Source organism: Rhinatrema bivittatum, chromosome 6, assembly GCF_901001135.1.
Source record: "Rhinatrema bivittatum chromosome 6, aRhiBiv1.1, whole genome shotgun sequence".
In the NCBI taxonomy this organism is placed as follows: domain Eukaryota; kingdom Metazoa; phylum Chordata; class Amphibia; order Gymnophiona; family Rhinatrematidae; genus Rhinatrema; species Rhinatrema bivittatum.
In genome coordinates, this window is record NC_042620.1 from 8894842 (window position 1) to 8914582 (window position 19741).

Genomic DNA, 19741 nt, shown 5'->3' on the forward strand with positions numbered 1-19741 from the left:
CCCTGTTAGAGGGCCCTGCGCCAAACTGCTCACCATTTTCCCCTCCTACAAGCAGCACAGCAGCTAATCGATCTGGAATGGAAGGCACCGGAGGCCTCATTCAAAGGGGGTCGGGCCTTGTCAGGCATGTACCCTCTGGATCCGGTGTCCAAGGAGCTGCTGGCGTGCCCCAGGGTAGACGCCATTGTTAACGCAATTGTGAAGCACACTACCATTCCGGTGGAGGGGGGAGCGGCCCTCAAGGATACGCATGACCGACGCATGGACACCATTCTGAAACAAGCCTTTGAGGTAGCAGCCATGTCCTACGAATTGCGACTTGCTGCACCGTGGTGACGCGTTCCTGTTTATCACAAGCGAGAAACACCCCGGGAGAAGACATGGAATCAGCTCTTGCTTTTCTCACTGACGCAGCCTCCGACCTCATCTGTACGGCAGCCAAGGGAGTGTCCTCCTCAGTGGCAGCCAGGAGACAGCTTTGGCTACGTAATTGGGCGGCAGACTCGTCCTCCAAGACACGACTCACAAGAATGCCCTTTAAGGGTTCCCTACTGTTCGGCAGCGATCTTGAGAACTGGGCTACTAAATGGGGTGCCTCTCCATTACCCCGTCTACCAGAAGACAGGTCGAGGAGGAGCCAGCGTTCTTTTTCTAGACTATCCAGAGGTAGAAACTCTCAGCGCTTCAACCCCTACAGGACTCGCTATCAAGCACCTCGTTCTCAGGCCAGGAACCAGCCCTTTCGGACTAAGCACAACAAGAAGAGAACCGGCTCGGGTTCTGGCCCCAGCCGCAACCCACAATGACAATCAGCCGACCCATCCGAGGGTAGCAGCCATAGGGGGCAGGCTAACCCTCTTCTACCGCAGGTGGGTCGAGATCACTTCGGACCAGTGGGTCCTCGTCATCATCCGAGAAGGATATTACCTGGATTTTCTTCGGCTTCCGCCGAACAAGTTTGTGGAATCTCCTTGCTCACCGCTCAAGAAAGTGGCACTAGAAGTGACCTTACAGAGGCTCCTGGCCCTAAAAGCCATAATCCCAGTACCTGCAGGAGAGAGAAATTCTGGGCATTATTCCATCTATTTCATAGTACCCAAGAAGGAGAGGGCACTTTCAGGCCTGTCCTGGACCTCAAGTCAGTCAATCGACACCTATGGGTCCCCAACTTTCGCATGGAAACTCTGCGGTCTGTCAAGAATTCAGTACAGCCAGGGGAGTTTCTCACCTCCCTAGATCTGTCGGAAGCCTACTTACATATCCCAATCCATCGGGATCACCAGCGCTATTTACGCTTCAAAGTCCTGAATCAGCACTTCCAGTTCCGAGCTTTACCCTTCGGGTTAGCCACCGCGCCGCGGATCTTCACCAAGGTCATAGTAGTAGTGGCGGTGGCACTCATGAAGGAAGGAATTCTCGTCCATCCCTACCTGGACCATTGGCTGATCAGGGCAAAGTCACCGGAGGAGAGTCACCGGGCAACCAACAGTTATAGCTCTTCTGGAAAGCCTAGGATGGGTAGTCGACATACACAAGAGTTCCCTACAGCCGTCCCAGTCGCTGGAATACCTAAGGGTCCAATTCGACACCCAAGAAGACAAGATCAGCCTGACCTCCAAGAGAAAGTCAAAACTCCGGAATCATCTGCAGGTCCTGCTGAGCGCCAGCCGGCCCACAGCTCGGGATTACCTACAATCCCTCAGCCTCATGGCATCCACTCTGGAGGTGGTGCCATGGGCGCGGGCTCATATGAGACCATTGCAACGCGCCCTTCTATCTTGATGGAGCCCACAATCACAGAACTACACCATACACCTACCTCTGCCAACCAGAGTGCGGAATCAGCTATGGTGGTGGTTACAGCCCGGCCACATGAGCCGGGGGTCAAGAATGTCCTCCCCAACCTGGATTCTGCTCACCACAGATGCCAGCCTGAACGGATGGGGAGCACACTGCGAGGAACTCACCGCCCAAGGGCGGTGGACCAGAGAGGAGTCCAGGTGGAACATCAACCGACTAGAGGCACGAGCAGTCAGGCTAGCGTGCCTGCGATTTGCCCACAGACTTCGCGACAGAGCGGTCAGAGTGATGTCAGACAACGCCACCACGGTGGCATACATCAATCAACAGGGCAGAACCAGAAGCCAACAAGTGTCCCTAGAAATAACGCCCCTGATGATTTGGGCAGAAGCAAATCTTCAGGACATCTCCGCCGTCCACATTGCCGGGAAGGACAACACGATGGCAAACTTCCTCAGCAGAGAAAGCCTAAACCCGGGGGAGTGGCAGCTGTCGCCCACAGCTTTCCAGATTATTGTGGATCAGTGGGGGACGCCGGGCATGGACCTATTAGCCGACAGGTCCAACGCTCAAGTACCCAGATATTTCAGCCGCAGGCGGGATCCGCTATCCCAGGGGATCGATGCCCTGGTACAGCCGTGGCCTCAGGGAATCCTGCTATATGCCTTCCCTCCGTGGCCCCTGCTGGGCGCCATTATACACAAGATTCAGCGACACAGAGGCCTAGTTCTTCTAGTGGCCCCGGACTGGCCAAGAAGACCCTGGTACGCAGACATGAGAAGACTACTGGCAGGGAACCCTCTACGCCATCCTCCGCACAGGGACCTGCTGCAGCAAGGTCCCATCCTCCACGAGGATCCAGCTCAATTCTCTCTTAGGCTCTGGCCATTGAGAGGGCTAGATTGAAGAAAAGAGGATACTCGGAGCCGGTAATAGATACACTCCTCCGAGCACACAAGTTCTCCACATCACTGACATATATCAGGAGAGTTTTTGAAGCCTGGTGCGACTCTCACAGCACCAATTCACATGCCGCTAAGATTCCTCTCATCTTGGACTTCCTACAAGATGGACTTCAGAAGGGTCTGTCCCTCAGCTCCATCAAGGTTCAGGAAGCAGCGCTGTCTTCCTACGGTCCCAGGAGTGACGGCAACTCCATTGCCAAACACCCAGACGTTTCACGCTTCCTGAAAGGAGTAAAACACATTCGCCCGCCACTGAAGTGGCCAGTGCCCTTGTGGAACCTCAACCTAGTATTGGAATTTCTAGCGGGATCCGCTTTCAGGCCACTTTGAGGCCTGTCTCTCCGTTTGTTAACCTTGAAGATGGTGTTCTTACTGGCTGTGTGTTCAGCACGCCGCATCTCAGAGCTACAAGCACTGTCCTGCCGTGATCCATTTCTCAGAATCACTCCAGAGGCTATCCATCTTCGCACGGTTCCTTCCTTTTTACCCAAAGTGGTCTCACAATTTCACCTCAACCAAACCATATCCTTGCCTACCACGGAAGGTTTGAAGAAGTCGGAAGAAGGTCGAATGCTACGCCATCGCGACATCGGCAGACTGCTGTCCAGATACCTGGAAATGTCAGAAGCAGTACGAAAGACGGACCACCTGTTCATCCTGCACAGCGGGAAGAAGCAAGGGGAAGCGGCCTCACGGCCGACCATCGCCCGCTGGATTAAAGAAGTTAAGGCAGCCTACGTAGAGGCGGGAAAACCACCGCCTCTACAGGTCAAGGCTCATTCTACCAGAGCACAATCGGCCTCTTGGGCAGAAGCTAAGCTGCTGTCGCCTGCAGAGATATGTAAAGCGGCGACGTGGTCCTCCCTCCATACCTTCTCCAGTTTCTATCGTCTGGACATCCGGGCCAGGGAGGACACAGCATTTACGAGGGCAATCCTAAACGGTCCTCGGGCAGCCTCCCGCCCAGTCCGGGAGTAGCTTTTGTACATCCCATTTGTAATGAGTCCATCTGCTACACGCTAGGAGATGTAGAGATTACTTACCTGATAATCTCCTTTTCCTTAGTGTATGCAGATGGACTCAGCATCCCGCCCGGCTGCCGGTATACATGGGGATTTGCTGACTCGCGGTAAGCCATGTTTTGCTTATAATAGGGCTTCCACCCTGATGGTAGCTGGAGACCGCCAGTGTACTCAGCCTTCCGGCTGAGTACACTGGCGGTCTCCAGCTACCATCAATTGGTCAGGGTAATCCTGTTCATTTAATCGATCGGTCAGTGTCACATATATCCATAAAGCTTTTGCAAGGAAGATTACTGATTTGCTAGACTTCCTGCAGGGGTATATGTACCCGTGCTGACGTCAGATCCGTTTCCAACTGCTAGCACGAGCACACTATACCCATTTGTTTTGAGTCCATCTGCATACACTAAGGAAAAGGAGATTATCAGGTAAGTAATCTCTACAATGCTTCATATACCACTGTGTTCAGTGTGAGATGAGTTTTGGCTTCCATTGTGTGGAGTATCTCTCATGAATTGCCATCCTTGCTGGTTAGTTTTGAGCTGAAAAGGCTTTTGATCACGTAGCGTGGGATTACCTTTTCTTTGTCCTGGAGCAATTTGGGTTTTGTGGTGATTGGCTGAGAGTGGTTCATTCTTATACTCTGCACCCAGAGCTCAGCTATTAGTTAATGGATCTCTTTCTGCTGATTTTCTTTTGCAGCGTGGTACCCGGCAAGGATGTCCGCTATCACCTTTGTTTGTTATTCCTCGAACCATTATTAGTTGCCATTCAACAGAATGTCACTATTTCAGGGATAGCCGTTAAAACCAGAAATTTTAAGGAAGCGGCTTTCGCAGCTGATTTGTTGGTACATCTCAGTTATCTGTTGGCATCATTGAAAGCCTTGTTGGAGGACTTTGCTATATTTGGGGCCTTTTCTGGTTTTAAATTAAACATGGCTTTTTCCATGCCCATTGTCAGGCAGATTGGGAAAGGAAGTTTCCTTTTAAATGGGAAAGACCATCCTTCCGGTATCTAGGGATAGAACTGTCTTATTCCTTGGAAAAAAAATCTGATTTTAATATACTCCCCCTGTTAGTCACTTAAGAATAATAGGATAGGATTATACACAGTGCTGGGGAGGGAGCCAGCTGTTGTGGTACTTGTGGGCACCAACAACATAGGAAAATGTGGGAGAGGTGTTCTGGAAGCCAAATTTAGGATTTTAGGTAGGAAGCTGAAATCCAGAACCTCCAGGGTGGCATTCTCTGAAATGCTTCCTGTTCCACATGTAGGTCCCCAAAGGCAGGCAGAGCTCCGGAGTCTCAAAGCATGGATGAGACGATGGTGCAAGGAAGAGGGATTCAGTTTTGTAAGGAACTGGGGAAACTCTGGGAAAGGGGAGACTTTTCCGAAAGGAAGTGCTCCACCTTAACCAGAGTGGAACCAAGATACTGGCACTAACTTTCAAAAAGGAGATAGAGCAGCTTTTAAACTAGAACAAGGGGGAAAGCAGATAGTCGCTCAGCAGTGCATGGTTCGGAGAAATGTATCCTTGAAGGATACTAATGAAACAGGAGAGTTAGGGGATCCCAACAGAGAGGTTCCAATAAAAGCAAACGTAGTCCATGTGCCTACATGTAAAAAATCACCAAAGCTAATGATTTCCAAATTATCCCTAATAAACTGAAAAGCAAGTTGTTAACACAAACAAAAAACACACTTTGAAATGTCTGTTTGCCAATGCCAGAAGTCTAAGAAATAAGATGGGAGAGTTGGAGTGTGTAGCAGTAAATGATGAGATTGACATAATTGGCGTCACAGAGACTTGGTGGAAGGAGGATAACCAATGGGACAGTGCTGTATCAGGGTATAAATTATATCACAATGATAGGGAGGATCAACTTGGTGAGGGTGTGGCACTTTATGTCTGGGAGGGTATAGAATCCAACAGGATAAAGATCATACAAGAGACTACATGCTCAGTAGAATCTATATGGGAAAAATCCCATGTCTGTTAGGTAAGAGTATAGTGAACATAAGAAAATGCCATACTGGGTCAGACCAAGGGTCCATCAAGCCCAGCATCCTATTATTATTATTATTATTTATTTCTTTTATATACCGACATTCAATCGAGATATCACATCGGTTTCCAGATAACCAAGAGAATAGGGCGTAGTCCGCCCTATTTTACATTATAACATGGTAACCAAAAAAAAAACAATTATAACATATTATAACAGTGGTACATGGAACAAAAGGTTATAGGATATAACAAAAGGTTATAGAAAATAACATATGTACATGAATGTGTTGTTGATAAAATAAATTTAGGATTAGGGACTTGTTGGTAAGGTAATTTAGGAATAGAGGTGGGGGGGATGAGGGAAGGGAGGGGGGAAGGTGGGGTGGGAGGAAGTAGTGGAGTGAGGGATTCAGGGGGGTGAGAAGACTGAGTATGGGATGAGGTGTGTTGCGTTCGGGCAGGTTAAGGGTCGGGTGGGAAGGCTTTTAAAAACAGCCATGTTTTTAGGTGTTTTTTGAAGGTTTGCAGTGATGGTTCATTTCTGAGACAGGTGGGGAGGGTGTTCCATAGGGTGGGTCCCGCTATTGTTATGGCTCGTTTGCGGGTTGCGTTGAGGTGTGCAGATTTGAGATTGGGGATGGCTAGGAGGCCAGTGTTGGTGGATCTGAGGGTTCTTTGTGTGGGGTGTGGATGGATTGCGTTGTTTAGCCAGTTCATTTTGTTGTTGTGTATTTTTTTGTGCATGAGGGTGAGTGTTTTGTAATGGATTCTTTGTGTGATGGGTAGCCAGTGGAGTTCTTTGAGGGTAGGTGTGATGTGGGAGGATTTTTTGTTGTTGGTGATGATTCTGGCGGTGGCATTTTGTAGAACTTGGAGGGGTCTGATGTGGATTTCTGGTAGGCCGATGAGAAGGGAGTTGCAGTAGTCGAGTTTTGAGAGGATAATTGATTGAAGGACTGTTCGGAAGTCGTGCGCTTGGAGAAGGGGTTTAAGTTTTTTCAGGGTTTGGAGTTTGAAGAATCCATCCTTAATTGTATTGGAGATGTCGTTGAAAGTTGAGTTGGCTGTCAATTGTTACTCCTAGGTTTCTTGTGGATGGAGTGAGTGAGATTTGTGAGATCTGTGGCACTCCCGTGTTGATTGAGGTTCCTGGGTGGTTGGAGGGGGTGCACTTGAGGGGATAAGAGGGACGGTCATCGTGGATGTGAAGGATTTCTGTTTTGGCTTGATTGAGGCATAGTGATAGTTGGGATAGTAATTGGGACAGATTTGAGCTGAGGTTGTTCCATTTTTCCATGGTGAGTTGGATGGACTTGTTTATGGGGAGAAGTATTTGTATGTCGTCTGCATAGACGAAGTAGGTGAGGTTTGCATCTGAAAGGTATTTGCATAGTGGGAGGAGGTAAATGTTAAAGAGGGTTGAGGGAAAGGGAAGAACCCTGTGGGACCCCATGTGTGAGGGGCACTTGAGAGGATTTGGATGAGTTTGTCTTGACGATGTAGGATCTGTTTGAGAGGTAGGATTTGAACCATTTGATTGTGGTGTCTTGAAGACCAATTTCTTTAAGTCTGGCGAGGAGTGTTCTGTGATTGATGGTGTCAAAGGCGGCTGATATGTCAAGGAGTATCAGGAGGAACGATTTGCCTTTGTCACGGCCTCTGAGGATGGTATCAGTAAGGGAGAGGAGGAGGGCGTTTCCAACAGTGGCCAATCCAGGCCATAAGAACCTGGCAAGTACCCAAACACTAAGTCTATTCCATGTTACCATTGCTAATGTCAGTGGCTATTCTCTAAGTGAACTTAATAGCAGGTAATGGACTTCTCCTCCAAGAACTTATCCAATCCTTTTTTAAACACAGCTATACTAACTGCACTGACCACATCCCCTGGTAACAAATTCCAGAGTTTAATTGTGCGTTGAGTAAAAAAGAACTTTCTCCGATTAGTTTTAAATGTGCCCCATGCTAACTTCATGGAGTGCCCCCTAGTCTTTCTACTATCCGAAAGAGTAAATAGCCGGTTCACATCTACCCGTTCTAGACCTCTCATGATTTTAAACACCTCGATCATATCTCCCCTCAGTCGTCTCTTCTCCAAGCTGAAAAGTCCTAACCTCTTTAGTCTTTCCTCGTAGGGAAGCTGTTCCATTCCCCTTATCATTTTGGTAGCCCTTCTCTGTACCTTCTCCATCGCAATTATATCTTTTTTGAGATGCGGCGACCAGAATTGTACACAGTATTCAAGGTGTGGTCTCACCATGGAGCGATACAGAGTGATAGGAGTATACTACCGTCCACCTGGACAAAATGGTCAGACAGGTAATGAAATGCTAAGAAAAATCGGGGAAGTTAACCAATTTGGCAGTGCAATAATAATGGGAGATATCAATTACTCCAATATTGACTGGGTAAATATAACATCAGGACTTGCTAGAGACATAAAGTTCCTGGATGTAATAAAAGATTGCTTCATGGAGCAATTGGTTCAGGAACCAACAAGAGAGGGAGCTATTTTAGATTTAATTCTTAGTGGAACACAGGATTTGGTGAGGGAGGTAAAGGTAGTGGGGCCACTTGGCAATAGTGATCATAACATGATGAAATTTAAACTAATAATTGGAAGGGGGACAATAAGTAAATCTACTGCTCTAACACTACACTTTCAAAAACGAAACTTTGATAAAATAAGGAAAATAGTTAGAAAAAAGCAGAAAGGTGCAGCTGCAAAGGTTAAGTGTTCAACAGGCATGGACATTGTTTAAAAATGCAATCCTAGAGGCGCAGTCCAGATGTATTCCACGCATTAAGAAAGGTGGAAGGAAGGTAAAACGATTACCATCATGGTTAAAAGGTGAGGTGAAGGAGGCTATTTTATCCAAAAAAACAAACTTCAAAAATTGGAAGAAGGATCCATCTGAAGAAAATAGGATAAAACATAAGCATTGTTAAGTTAAGTGTAAAACATTGATAAGACAGGTGAAGAGAGAATTTGAAATGAAGTTTGCCATAGAGGCAAAAACGTATAATTAAAACTTTAAAAAACTATATCCGAAGCAAGAAACCTGTAAGGGAGTCGGTTGGATCATGAGATGATGGAGGGGTTAAAGGGGCTCTTAGGGAAGATAAGGCCATTACAGAAAGATAAATGAATTCTTTGCTTCCGTATTTACTAATGAGGATGTTGGGGAGATACCAGTTCCGGAGTGATGAGGGTGATGAGTCAGACGAACTGAACCAAATCATTGTGAACCTGGAAGATGTAGTAGGCCAGATTGACAAACTAAAGAGTAGCAAATCACCTGGACCAGATGGTATGCATCCTAGGGTACTGAAGGAACTAAAAAATGAAGTTTCTGATCTATTAGTTAAAATTTATAACCTATCATTTAAAATTATCCATTGTACCTGAAGACTGGAGGGTGGCCAATGTAACCCCAATATTTAAAAAGGGCTCCAGCGGCGATCTGGTTAACTATAGATTAATGAACCTAACTTCAGTGCTGGGAAAAATTGTAGAAACTATTCTAAAGATCAAAATCGTAGAGCATATAAAAAGACATGGTTTAATGGGACACAGTCAACATGGATTTACGCAAGGGAAGTCTTGCCTAACAAATCTGCTTCATTTTTTTGAAGGGGTTAATAAACATGTGGATAAAGATGAACCGGTAGATGTAGTGTATTTGGATTTTCAGAAGGCGTTTGACAAACTCCCTCATGAGAGACTTCTAAGAAAACTAAAAAGTCATGGGATAGGAGGAGATGTCCTTTCGTGGATTACAAACTGGTTAAAAGACAGGAAATAGAGTAGGATAAAATGGTCAATTTTTTCAGTGGAAAAGGGTAAACGGTGGAGTGCCTCAGGAATCTGTACTTGGACTGGTGCTTTTCAATATTTATATAAATGATCTGGAAAGGAATACGACGAGTGAGGTTATCAAATTTGGGGATGATACAAAATTATTCAAAGTAGTTAAATCACAAGTGGATTGTGATACATTACAGGAGGACCTTGCAAGACTGGAAGATTGGGCATCCAAATGGCAGATGAAATTTAATGTGGACAAGTGCAAGGTGTTACATATAGGGAAAAATAACCCTTGCTGTAGTTACACAATGTTAAATATTCCATATTAGGTTCCTTATTAGGAGTTACCACCCAGGAAAAAGATCTAGGCATCGTAGTGGATAATACTTTAAAATCGTCAGCTCAGTGTGCTGCAGCAGTCAAAAAAGCAAACAATGTTAGGAATTATTAGGAAGGGAATGGTTAATAACACAGAAAATGTCATAATGCCTCTGTATCGCTCCATGGTGAGACCGCACCTTGAATACTGTGTACAATTCTGGACGCCGCATCTCAAAAAAGATATAGTTGTGATGGAGAAGGTACAGAGAAGGGCAACCAAAATGATAAAGGGGGTGGAACAGCTCCCCTATGAGGAAAGGCTGAAGAGGTTAGGGCTGTTCAGCTTGGCGAAGAGAAGGCTGAGGGGGGGATATGATAGAGGTCTTTAAGATCATGAGAGGTCTTGAATGAGTAGATGTGAATCGGTTATTTACATTTTTGGATAATAAGACTAGGGGGCATTCCATGAAGTTAGCAAGTAGCACATTTAAGACTAATCGGAGAAAATTCTTTTTCACTCAACGCACAATTAAGCTTTTGAATTTATTGCCAGAGGATGTGGTTAGTGCAGTTAGTGCGGCTGGGTTTCTAAAAAGGTTTGGATAGATTAAATTAACTTATCACAACTATGGACAAGTTAAAGTAAACCAGAACAGTAATTAACATTTGTTTCCCCTATGTTTAACAGTTTGAACCTTTTTGAAACTCTGTTTTTCCCTTAACATGTAACCTTTATATTTTGTAAACTGTTATGATGGATTTATAATGATGAATTCAAATGCCAGTATATAAAACCCAATAAATAAATAAAATAAAAATAACTTCTTGGAGGGAGAAGTCCATTAACTGCTATTAATCAAGTTTACTTAGGGAATAGCCACTGCTATTAATTGCATCAGTAGAATGGGATCTTCTTGGCGTTTGGGCAATTGCCAGGTTCTTGTGGCCTGGTTTGGTCTCTGTTGGAAACAGGATGCTGGGCTTGATGGACCCTTGGTCTGACCCAGCATGGCAAGTTTTTATGTTCTTAAGAATATATTTTTGGAATGGAAAGCTCTACCTCTTTCAGTGATAGGTAGGGTGAACTTATCTAAAATGCTTATCTGGCCCCAGTGCTTATATATTTTGCAAAGTGTCTCCTTGTTGCTCCAGAGGAGAGATGTTAAACTAGTCTGTGTTCCCTGTACATACTGGATCATTCCAGACTCCTGGGTTATGCACCCATACCACTTGCTGGAAACAGAGCAAAACTTGACAGGCTCTGCCATATATACCAGGGTGCCGCCCACAGCCTGTCAATATTTCTCTGTTTCCAGCAGGTGGTACGGGTGCATAGCTCACAGCCTAGAAAAAAAAATAAATAAGGGGGAATAGTGAAGTTTGAGGACTAGATTTGGAGCTAGGGAGTCGGTGTTCTTTCTTCTTTGGCTTTTTGTCTTTTTCAATTAAGTTTACAAAAAAAAAAAACCTAGTCTTCTGTTTGTTATTCCCTCTCACAGGCTAGAGGAACAGTTTCTGCTCCCAGGGGGTTGTCAGGTCCTGAGAGGGCCATCCCCCCTGGTCGAGCAGAGCGCTGGGGCTAGGGGTTGAGGACCCTACTTGCGTAAGCCCAGCCGGGGTGATACCAGGGAGCCCGGCTCTCTCATCCCAGCCGACCCGTTCCAGCACTTGTCGGGGGACAGCGCTGATGAGGTTAAAAAAAACAAAACAAAAAAAACCCAAGATACTGTTTATTTCTTGTGGCGTCTCTCCGAGCAGTGCGGCGGCGATTTCCTCTGGTTTTACCCCCTCCCTCGTGGTGCTCGTTCCGGGGAATTTCACGGTTTTGCTTATCTGAGTCGGGCAGGCATGCCACGTGGCGCGGCCTGCGGGACCGGGAGCGCGCGCCTTTCCCGGGACGGGCTGTGCTCGGCCTGCATCCCGGGAGGCGAGGGGCGATTCGGTGGGTGCTGGTACAGAGGACGTCCGTAGCGATCGCGGTGGGATCACGATCCCCTCAGGTTTCTAAGCCGTCCAGGAGGAGCGGGGGAACTCCTGCCATTTTGCCGCCGGCACCTGTTAGTGCGGAGTCGACCGCGGAGGGGTCCAGGGATTCTCCCCCCTCCCCCCTCTCCCCACAGTGTCCAGCTTCTGGACCGACTTCCCCTGCAGCGGCTGCGGGAAAGGGAGCTGCGCGGGAGACTGACACAGATTCGGATGGCTCCTGCGCCTCTTTTTTGTTGGGTTTTATTCTTGCTATGCACAGGGCTTTTAAAGCCCGCAAGGTTCTCAAGAAGCACCCGTATCAGCCGTTGCCCCAGGGGTCCCTGCCCACGGCGCCCAAGGCTTGTTCACGGCCATACGACTTCGCCGGTCCTTCCAAGGCTAAGCGGCCGCTGCGGGCCTTTCCACCCAAAGAGGATACGGATTTCTCGGATGTCTCGGAGGAATTTGAGGATCAGGAGGAGCTCTCCCCGCCCTCGAGAGGGGCAGAGGGGGATGGCAGTCCCGCGCAAGGAGCGGCGCAACAAGGCCAGAACTCGGAAGGAGACGACCCGAGGGTGATACGTCTCTTCTGTCGCGATGAATTGGGCCCCCTTATTCCTGCCATTTTGGAGGAATTGGGGATTGCGACGCCTCCGGAGCAGTCCCGGATCGGCTCCATGGATCCAGTACTATTGGGCCTCAGTGGACCTCCTACCACTTTTCCCTTTCATTTTTCCTCGACTGATCTGCTCTTTCGAGAATGGGATACTCCGGATTTGGGTCTGAAGGTATCGAAGGCCATGGATAAGCTTTATCTCTTGCCAGAGGAGGCGCTGGAGGTCCTGAGGGTCCCAAAGGTGGACGCCTCTGTTTCGGCGGTGACAAAGCAGTCGACCATTCCAGTCACGGGTACCACAGAGCTGAAGGATCTTCAGGATCGGAAGTTGGAAATTCAGTTGAAGATTTTCGAAGTCTCTGCCCTGGGTGCCCGAGCTGCGATCTGCAGTAACTTCGCCTTGCGGGCCGGCCTGCGTTGGGTGCACCAGCTTCTGGCCAACGAGGGCCTATCAGAGGATGAAGCTCGGCAGGCCGGACGCCTGGAGGCGGTGGTAGCCTACAGTGCAGACGCCCTGCATGACCACTTCCGGACATTGGCTCTTTCCATGGTCTCCGCTGTTTCGGCCAGACGTCTCTTGTGGTTGAGGAACTGGTCGGCGGACGGGGCTTCTAAGTCTCGGCTGGGGTCCCTCCCCTTCAAGGGAAAATTGCTCTTTGGTAAGGAATTGGATGACATGATCCAGCTACTGGGCAAGAATAAAGGATACCGTCTGCCGGAGGACAGGTATAGGTCTAAGGGGTCCTTTTCGTCCCAATCCTGCTATCTGAGCAGTCGTAGGTCCCGGTCATCCCGTCCGGGTACCTCTTTGTCGTCTTCTTCCTTTCGCTCAGGAAGCGGGAGGCAGCATTCTCTGTCCTTTTGAGGTAGACGCTTCGGTAGACCCGCCTCCACCCACTTGGCAACGGTCCATCCCTCGGTCCCGAAGGTAGGGGGCAGGCTGTCCCTCTTCTACGAGGCTTGGACTGCAATCACGACAGACCAATGGGACTTCTCAGTGATAAAGACACGGCTACGCTTTAGATTTTGCTCGCCTTCCCCAGCACCGGTTTTTTCCCTCCCCCTGCGGAGTCTGTCAAGTGGGAAGCGGTGCGCCAGACGTTGGTCCGGTTGGTGGATCTGGGTGCCATCGCCCCCGTCCCCGCCTCGGAACAACGAAGAGAACACTACTCCATATACTTCATCGTTCCAAAGAAAGAGGGCTCTTTCCGACCCATTCTCGACGTGAAGGAGGTCAATCGGTGTCTCTGGGTCCCGTGATTCCGCATGGAGACTCTGAAGTTGGTGATTGCGTCCGTTCGACCGGGAGAATTCCTGGCGTCGCTGGATCTCACGGAGGCATATCTGCACATCGGGATTCGCAAGGAGCGTCAGAAATACCTTCGCTTCTTTGTGTTGGGGAAGCACTATCAGTTCCAGGCCTTCCTGTTTGGGCTAGCGACGGCCCCCAGAACTTTCACCAAGATACTGGTGGTGGTGGCGGCAGCCCAATTGCGCCGAGAGGGCCTGCTAGTCCATCCATACCTGGACGATTGGCTGATCCGCGCAAAGTCTGTGGAGTTGTGCAGGTCAGCGATTCAGCGGGTTTTGCAGCTGTTACACTCGCTCGGCTGGGTGGTCAACACAGCCAAGAGTCGTCTTCAACCCTCACAGTCTCCGGAATTTTTGGGAGCATTCTTCGACACACGGCAAGCAAAGGTTTTCCTCTCGGTAGACCGCTGCTGCAAGCTACAAGCTCAAGTCCGGGCTATTCTGCAGATGCAGCCGCCGACAGTCTGGGACTACTTGCAGTTGATTGGTTCCATGGCTTCTACGCTGGAATTGGTTCCGTGGGCTTTCGCGCACATGCGTCCCTTACAGTCGGCGTTACTCTCCCGTTACCTCTGACGGTTGCGGCCCGTTTCAGTCTGGATTGGTGGTTGGATCCGGGCAATCTTCTGCAGGGGGTCTCGATTGTGGCCCCGGACTGGACAGTGGTCACCACGGACGCGAGCCTCTCCGGCTGGGGGGCGGTATGCTTACGACAGTCCGTGCAAGGTCACTGGTCTGCGACAGTCGCGCTAGTCGATCAATCGGTTGGAGACCAGGGCGGTTCACCTGGCCTTGCTGGCTTTCCTACCATTAGTTCAGGGGAAATTGGTCAGGGTCCTGTCAGACAATGCGACCACAGTGGCTTATATCAATCGTCAGGGGGGGGACTCTGAGTCGCCCAGTGGCCTTGGAAGCCCGGTTGCTCTTCCAATGGGCGGAAAGGCACCTGATCAGCATCGCTGCGTCTCACATCGCAGGGGTAGACAACATACATGCGGACTTCCTGATTCGTCACCAGCTAGATCCAGGAGAGTGGGAGCTAGCGGACGATGTCTTCCAGCTCATCTGCGACAGGTGGGGACGACCGGCCATGGATCTGATGGCAACCTTTCAGAATGCCAAGGTGCCACGCTTCTTCACCTGTCGCAGGGAACCAGGTGTGGAGAGCGTGGATGCCCTGGCGCTCCCCTGGCCGACGTTAGTTCTTCTGTACGTCTTTCCCCCGTGGCCTCTCATAGGCAAGGTCCTGCGTCGCATAGAGGACCATCCCGCGGAGGTCATCCTGGTGGCCCCGAAAGCCGTGGTTCGCGGATCTCATCAATCTGACCTTGGAACCCCCGCTCCGTCTCCCGGCAGTTCCAGATCTTCTTCATCAGGGCCCCGTCTGTTTCGATCAGGCAGATCGCTTTTGTCTAACGGCATGGCTTTTGAAAGGCGCCGGTTGAAAGGCAAGGGTTATTCGGATGCGGTGGTGGCCACTCTTTTGCGGTCTCGCAAGGTGTCAACCTCTTTGTCCTACATGCGTGTATGGAAGGATTTTGAGTCCTGGTGTGTCTCCCGAGCGGTTCGACCTACCCAGGCTTCCATTCCAGACATATTAGCCTTCCTCCAGGAGGGCTTGGTCAAGGGGTCTGTCCTGGAATTCCTTGCGAGTATAGGTTGCTGCCCTTGGTTGTTTGCGCGGCGTAGTGGACGGTGGATCGTTGGCATCCCATCCTGATTTGATTAGATTCCTGAAGGGGGCGACACATTTACGTCCACCTCTGGTGTCCCCTTGTCCTTCCTGGAATTTAAATTTGGTGCTTAAGGCGCTGTGTGGGCCCCCGTTCAAACCTTTGAAGGGAGCTACGTTGAAGGACCTCACGTTGAAGGTGGTCTTTTTGGTGGCAATCACTTCCGCCAGAAGAGTTTCTGAGCTTCAGGCCTTATCCTGTCGGGAACCCTTCTTGCGGATCTTTGAGTCTGGTGTTACTCTCCGGACGGTTCCTTCTTTCGTCCCAAAGGTAGTGTCGGCCTTTCATCTGAACCAGTCTGTGGAGCTTCCGGCGTTCCCACAGCTCGAGCGATCAGATCTGTCCTCCAAGGACTTGAGGAAGTTGGACGTGCGTAGGGCCCTTGTACGCTATCTCGAGTTACCAATGGTTTCCGGGTTTCGGACCATCTTTGTGCTCTGGAAGGGTCCCAGGAAGGGGGACATGGCTTCCAAGACAACCATATCGCGCTGGTTGAAGGAAGCTATAAATTTGGCAAATCTCCTGAGGGGTCGACCGCTGCCTTTGGGGCTGAAAGTGCATTCCACGCACGCCCAGGCTGCGTCCTGGGCGGAGTCTCAACAGATCTCTCCTCTAGAGATTTGTAGGGCAGCAACTTGGAAATCGTTACACACCTTTGCGCGGCATTATCATCTAGATGTACAGGGTCCCAGAGAGGGAAATTTTGGAGCAGGCGTGTTGAGAGCGGGCCTCTCAGGTTCCCACCCTAAGTAATTAGCTCTGGTACATCCCAGGAGTCTGGACTGATCCGGTATGTACAGGGAAATGAAAATTTGGTCTTACCTCCGATAATTTTCATTCCTGTAGTACCCTAGGATCAGTCCAGAGTCCCGCCCTATGCTGCAGCACGTTTGGAGAGTCCGCTGTTATGGATAAACAAAGAAATGTTTGGCTCATGGCAACATTTTTTCAATCTGTTGTGATTCGTTTGTCTGGATCAGGTTCTTGTTGGGGGAAGTGACCCGAGGGTTCCCCGTTGCTCTTCATGTATATAGTTTAGTTTATATTGGGGAACCACACTGCTTTGACATGGCGTAATACTTGACAGGTTGTGGGCGGCACCCTGGTATATATGGCAGAGCCTGTCAAGTTTTGCTCTGTTTCCACCTGCTGGTGCGGAGGCATAACCCAGGAGTCTGGACTGATCCTAGGTACTACAGGAACAAAAATTATCGGAGGTAAGACCTAATTTTCATATGTTATCTCTTTTTGTCTGGCGTGGGAAATGAGCAAGGATTTCCATGATCCACTTGGTGGGTTCATGGGGGAATGGGGGTCCCTGATTTAGAAGAATATAATATGGCCTGTTTACTGCAGCACATGAAGGATTGGATATTTAATTCCTGGAGCTGGAGAGTGAACTGATTAAACCATTGCGTCCCTTGTATGTCCTACATGCTTGGATGGCTTGGTTGCCTCTCTATATGATGTCATTTTGCAGTGATAACATTGCATAAGGCGTGGGCATATCTTTGTCATAGATTGGGTCAGTGTCCGCTAGAATCTGTGTAACTTGGATTTTCTCCCAGGCATATACAGGGTATGGGTTTTTTTTTTTTTTTTTTATTAATGGGAGGCAAAGGATATAATCTTATTGCATGTGGTGGACTCTGAGGGTGCTATGTTGTCCTTTCATACTCTCTCTATGTGCTTTTCTCTCTCCCCTAAGTCCTTTTTTGCCTACCTTCAACTTCCGTAATGTTTGTACATAATGATGAAGTCTCACCTTGGTGATGGGCTCATAGATCAGCTGGAGGACTTTTTTCAAGTAGATAGGTGGGGTCAGATGGGAATTTCTCATCATTGTAAATCGCTCCTTAATTTTAAGGCTGAGATTTCAGGGTAGAATTATATGCTAGATGGAAGGCAGAGATACCTTCCTTGGCTGATTTTCTCTCCATCATGCCATAAAGTGTATACCTGAGTTGACGGAGGATGCAATATAAATTTTTACTCGGGGCATATTTATCTCCCTCTTGGCTGTACAGAGTGGGTTACTTAAACTCCGAGCTGTGTAGCAAGTGTCAGACATTTAGGGGCATGGTTTTTGGAATTGTCCAGCTATTTGAACTTTTTGGGATAAGATTCGAAGATATCTGTCCCTGTTGCTGGGTCTTTCACCCTGAAGGTGTTCTTTTTGATGTAGTCTTGTTTTTTCAGATACGGGAGAGGGATAAGTGTTTACGAACAAGGCCATTCTTTTGCACGGACATGAGAAAGACACCCCCCTCCAAGTATCTGATTTTGGAGGAATAAACTGCATGCATTAATGCAGAATCAGACTAGCTCGCGCTCGTTCAAATCGAAATGTACCTTCCTCAGTATTTGGTCCCAGAAAACAACAGGGAAGCTGAATCAACATAGCAGCAAAGCAACCAGAACAAAATTAGATTGGTGTCAGGAAATACATTGGTTTTTACATTTAATTAAAGTATTTCCTGACACCAATCTAATTTTGTTCTGGTTGCCTTCCTTAGTATTTGGCAGACTTATTTGCAAAGATTGTCCCCTAGGGAAAGAAGTGAGCTTATCAACTACCCCTGAATGTGTATGTCCAGTTTTACAAGAGGTTTTATCCTGTATTTTTTTTCTTTCCCTTGTTAGTTCTCACTTGGGAAGGGGGGATGGTTCTGTGGGAGAAAGTATATATAAAAATGGTTTAATTGCATATGTGGCTGAGTTTTGGTTTAATTTGGCATGCTTACAGAGTCCTGTATGTCAAATGTATGTGATATTTCTGGTTTTCAATAAACAGTTTTACATAATAAATAAAGCAAAGAACTAAATCATGGGATTTTCATGAGAGGTCGCTAACCTGTATGCACATTGTGTGTGCAGAATTCCCTGCTGTGTCAGTAGAAATGTATGTGCACAGAACTGCAGGTTAAACTGGGCCCTCTGCCACGCACACCTTATATCGCCTAGCAAAGGGGGTTATATGGACGTAAGTGCAGGAAAATGAGTCATGCAGCTGAAATTTGAATAGACTGTAGTGACGCGCAGTGGTTTAGTGGGAGACTTTTGAGAAGGGGAATGCAGCAGTCTAAGTGAGAAGTGATGAGAGAGCAGGTAAAGTTTGTTAGTGTGTTCAGAAAGGAAGAGATGGATGTGGGTACAGAAGAAAAAAATTGAAAATGACCTCAAGGTAATGGACTGAGGGGAGTGGGAGGATGACCATATTATTCACATAGGTAAAAAAAAACAAACCAGGGGGATGTGGCTTTGAGAGGAAAGATAAGTTGTGTCAGGACATCCAGACAGCTATGTTGGGCAAGGAGTTTGAGATTTGGGAATAGATTCTGGGTTAAAGTTCTCGGAGACACAGATCTGGCACAAATGCAGCCCAAAGAGTAGCACTTTGATGCAGCTTCCTCTTCCTGGTACGGGTCTTAGTTAATAAGATGCCTTATCTTTTCTTCCTCCCTTGCAGATGAGTCGGATTATTCTTCAGAGACAGGATCCCCACCCTCTGCATCCATGACTGTTGTATCCAGGTGAGGCAGAGGAGTTTGCCCAGAAATGATATATGATAAGGATAGAGGGACTATCTGCTCATGAAGGCCTGGGGCTACATGCCTGACAATAACAACTAGTATCTTTGTTTTATTTATGATGGGGGCTGAAAGTATTCATTGGCTACTCTTTAGTATGTCAGGAGACAAGTTAATTGTGGAATTGATTTCCTACTGAAAAGTACTTAGCTCTATTGTTTTGTCAAAGATGCCTTGTTTGTTTGGATCTTCTGCAGTGTTTTACCTTTCTGCTTTCCCCAGAGAATGTGACAATTTGGTCCCAGTGTCAAAGCATGAAGAGAAGATCATTAAACCAGCTCTTTCTCTGAGTATGTTCCCTAATGTGCCTCCCACTCTCTATTTTGGAACACGGGATGAAACAGGTAAGACTAGTACTAGGTGTGCCACATGGTATGTCTTGTAAGATGTGTGTTAGGGCCTAATGATAGTGAATGTTTGTGAGCATGCTTTAGAGGGAGTGTGTAAGACTGGAGTTGGATTTTGGTGTGTGAAGCAGCTAAACTAAGATGGAGCTGCGGAGAGAGGGCGCTAAGGGCCCATTGAAGAAGGCAAAATTCCTTTTGCACAGCTCTGAGAAATGGGAACCTCTACACTCACCATGTCTGTCTCCAGAGATC

At 48.0% G+C, this 19741-nt stretch overlaps 1 protein-coding gene across 6 annotated transcripts in view; it reads left to right on the plus strand.

The window, feature by feature from the left end:
• TTLL4 (tubulin tyrosine ligase like 4) overlaps nucleotides 1-19741 on the plus strand; it is a 373628-nt gene that overhangs the window by 79121 nt on the left and 274766 nt on the right. For all 6 annotated transcript variants that reach the window (XM_029605017.1, XM_029605022.1, XM_029605021.1 and 3 more), the window contains exons 4-5: nucleotides 19022-19085; nucleotides 19365-19486. In XM_029605017.1, coding sequence (XP_029460877.1) covers nucleotides 19022-19085; nucleotides 19365-19486 — 186 coding nt within the window. The remainder of the gene's footprint in view (nucleotides 1-19021; nucleotides 19086-19364; nucleotides 19487-19741) is intronic.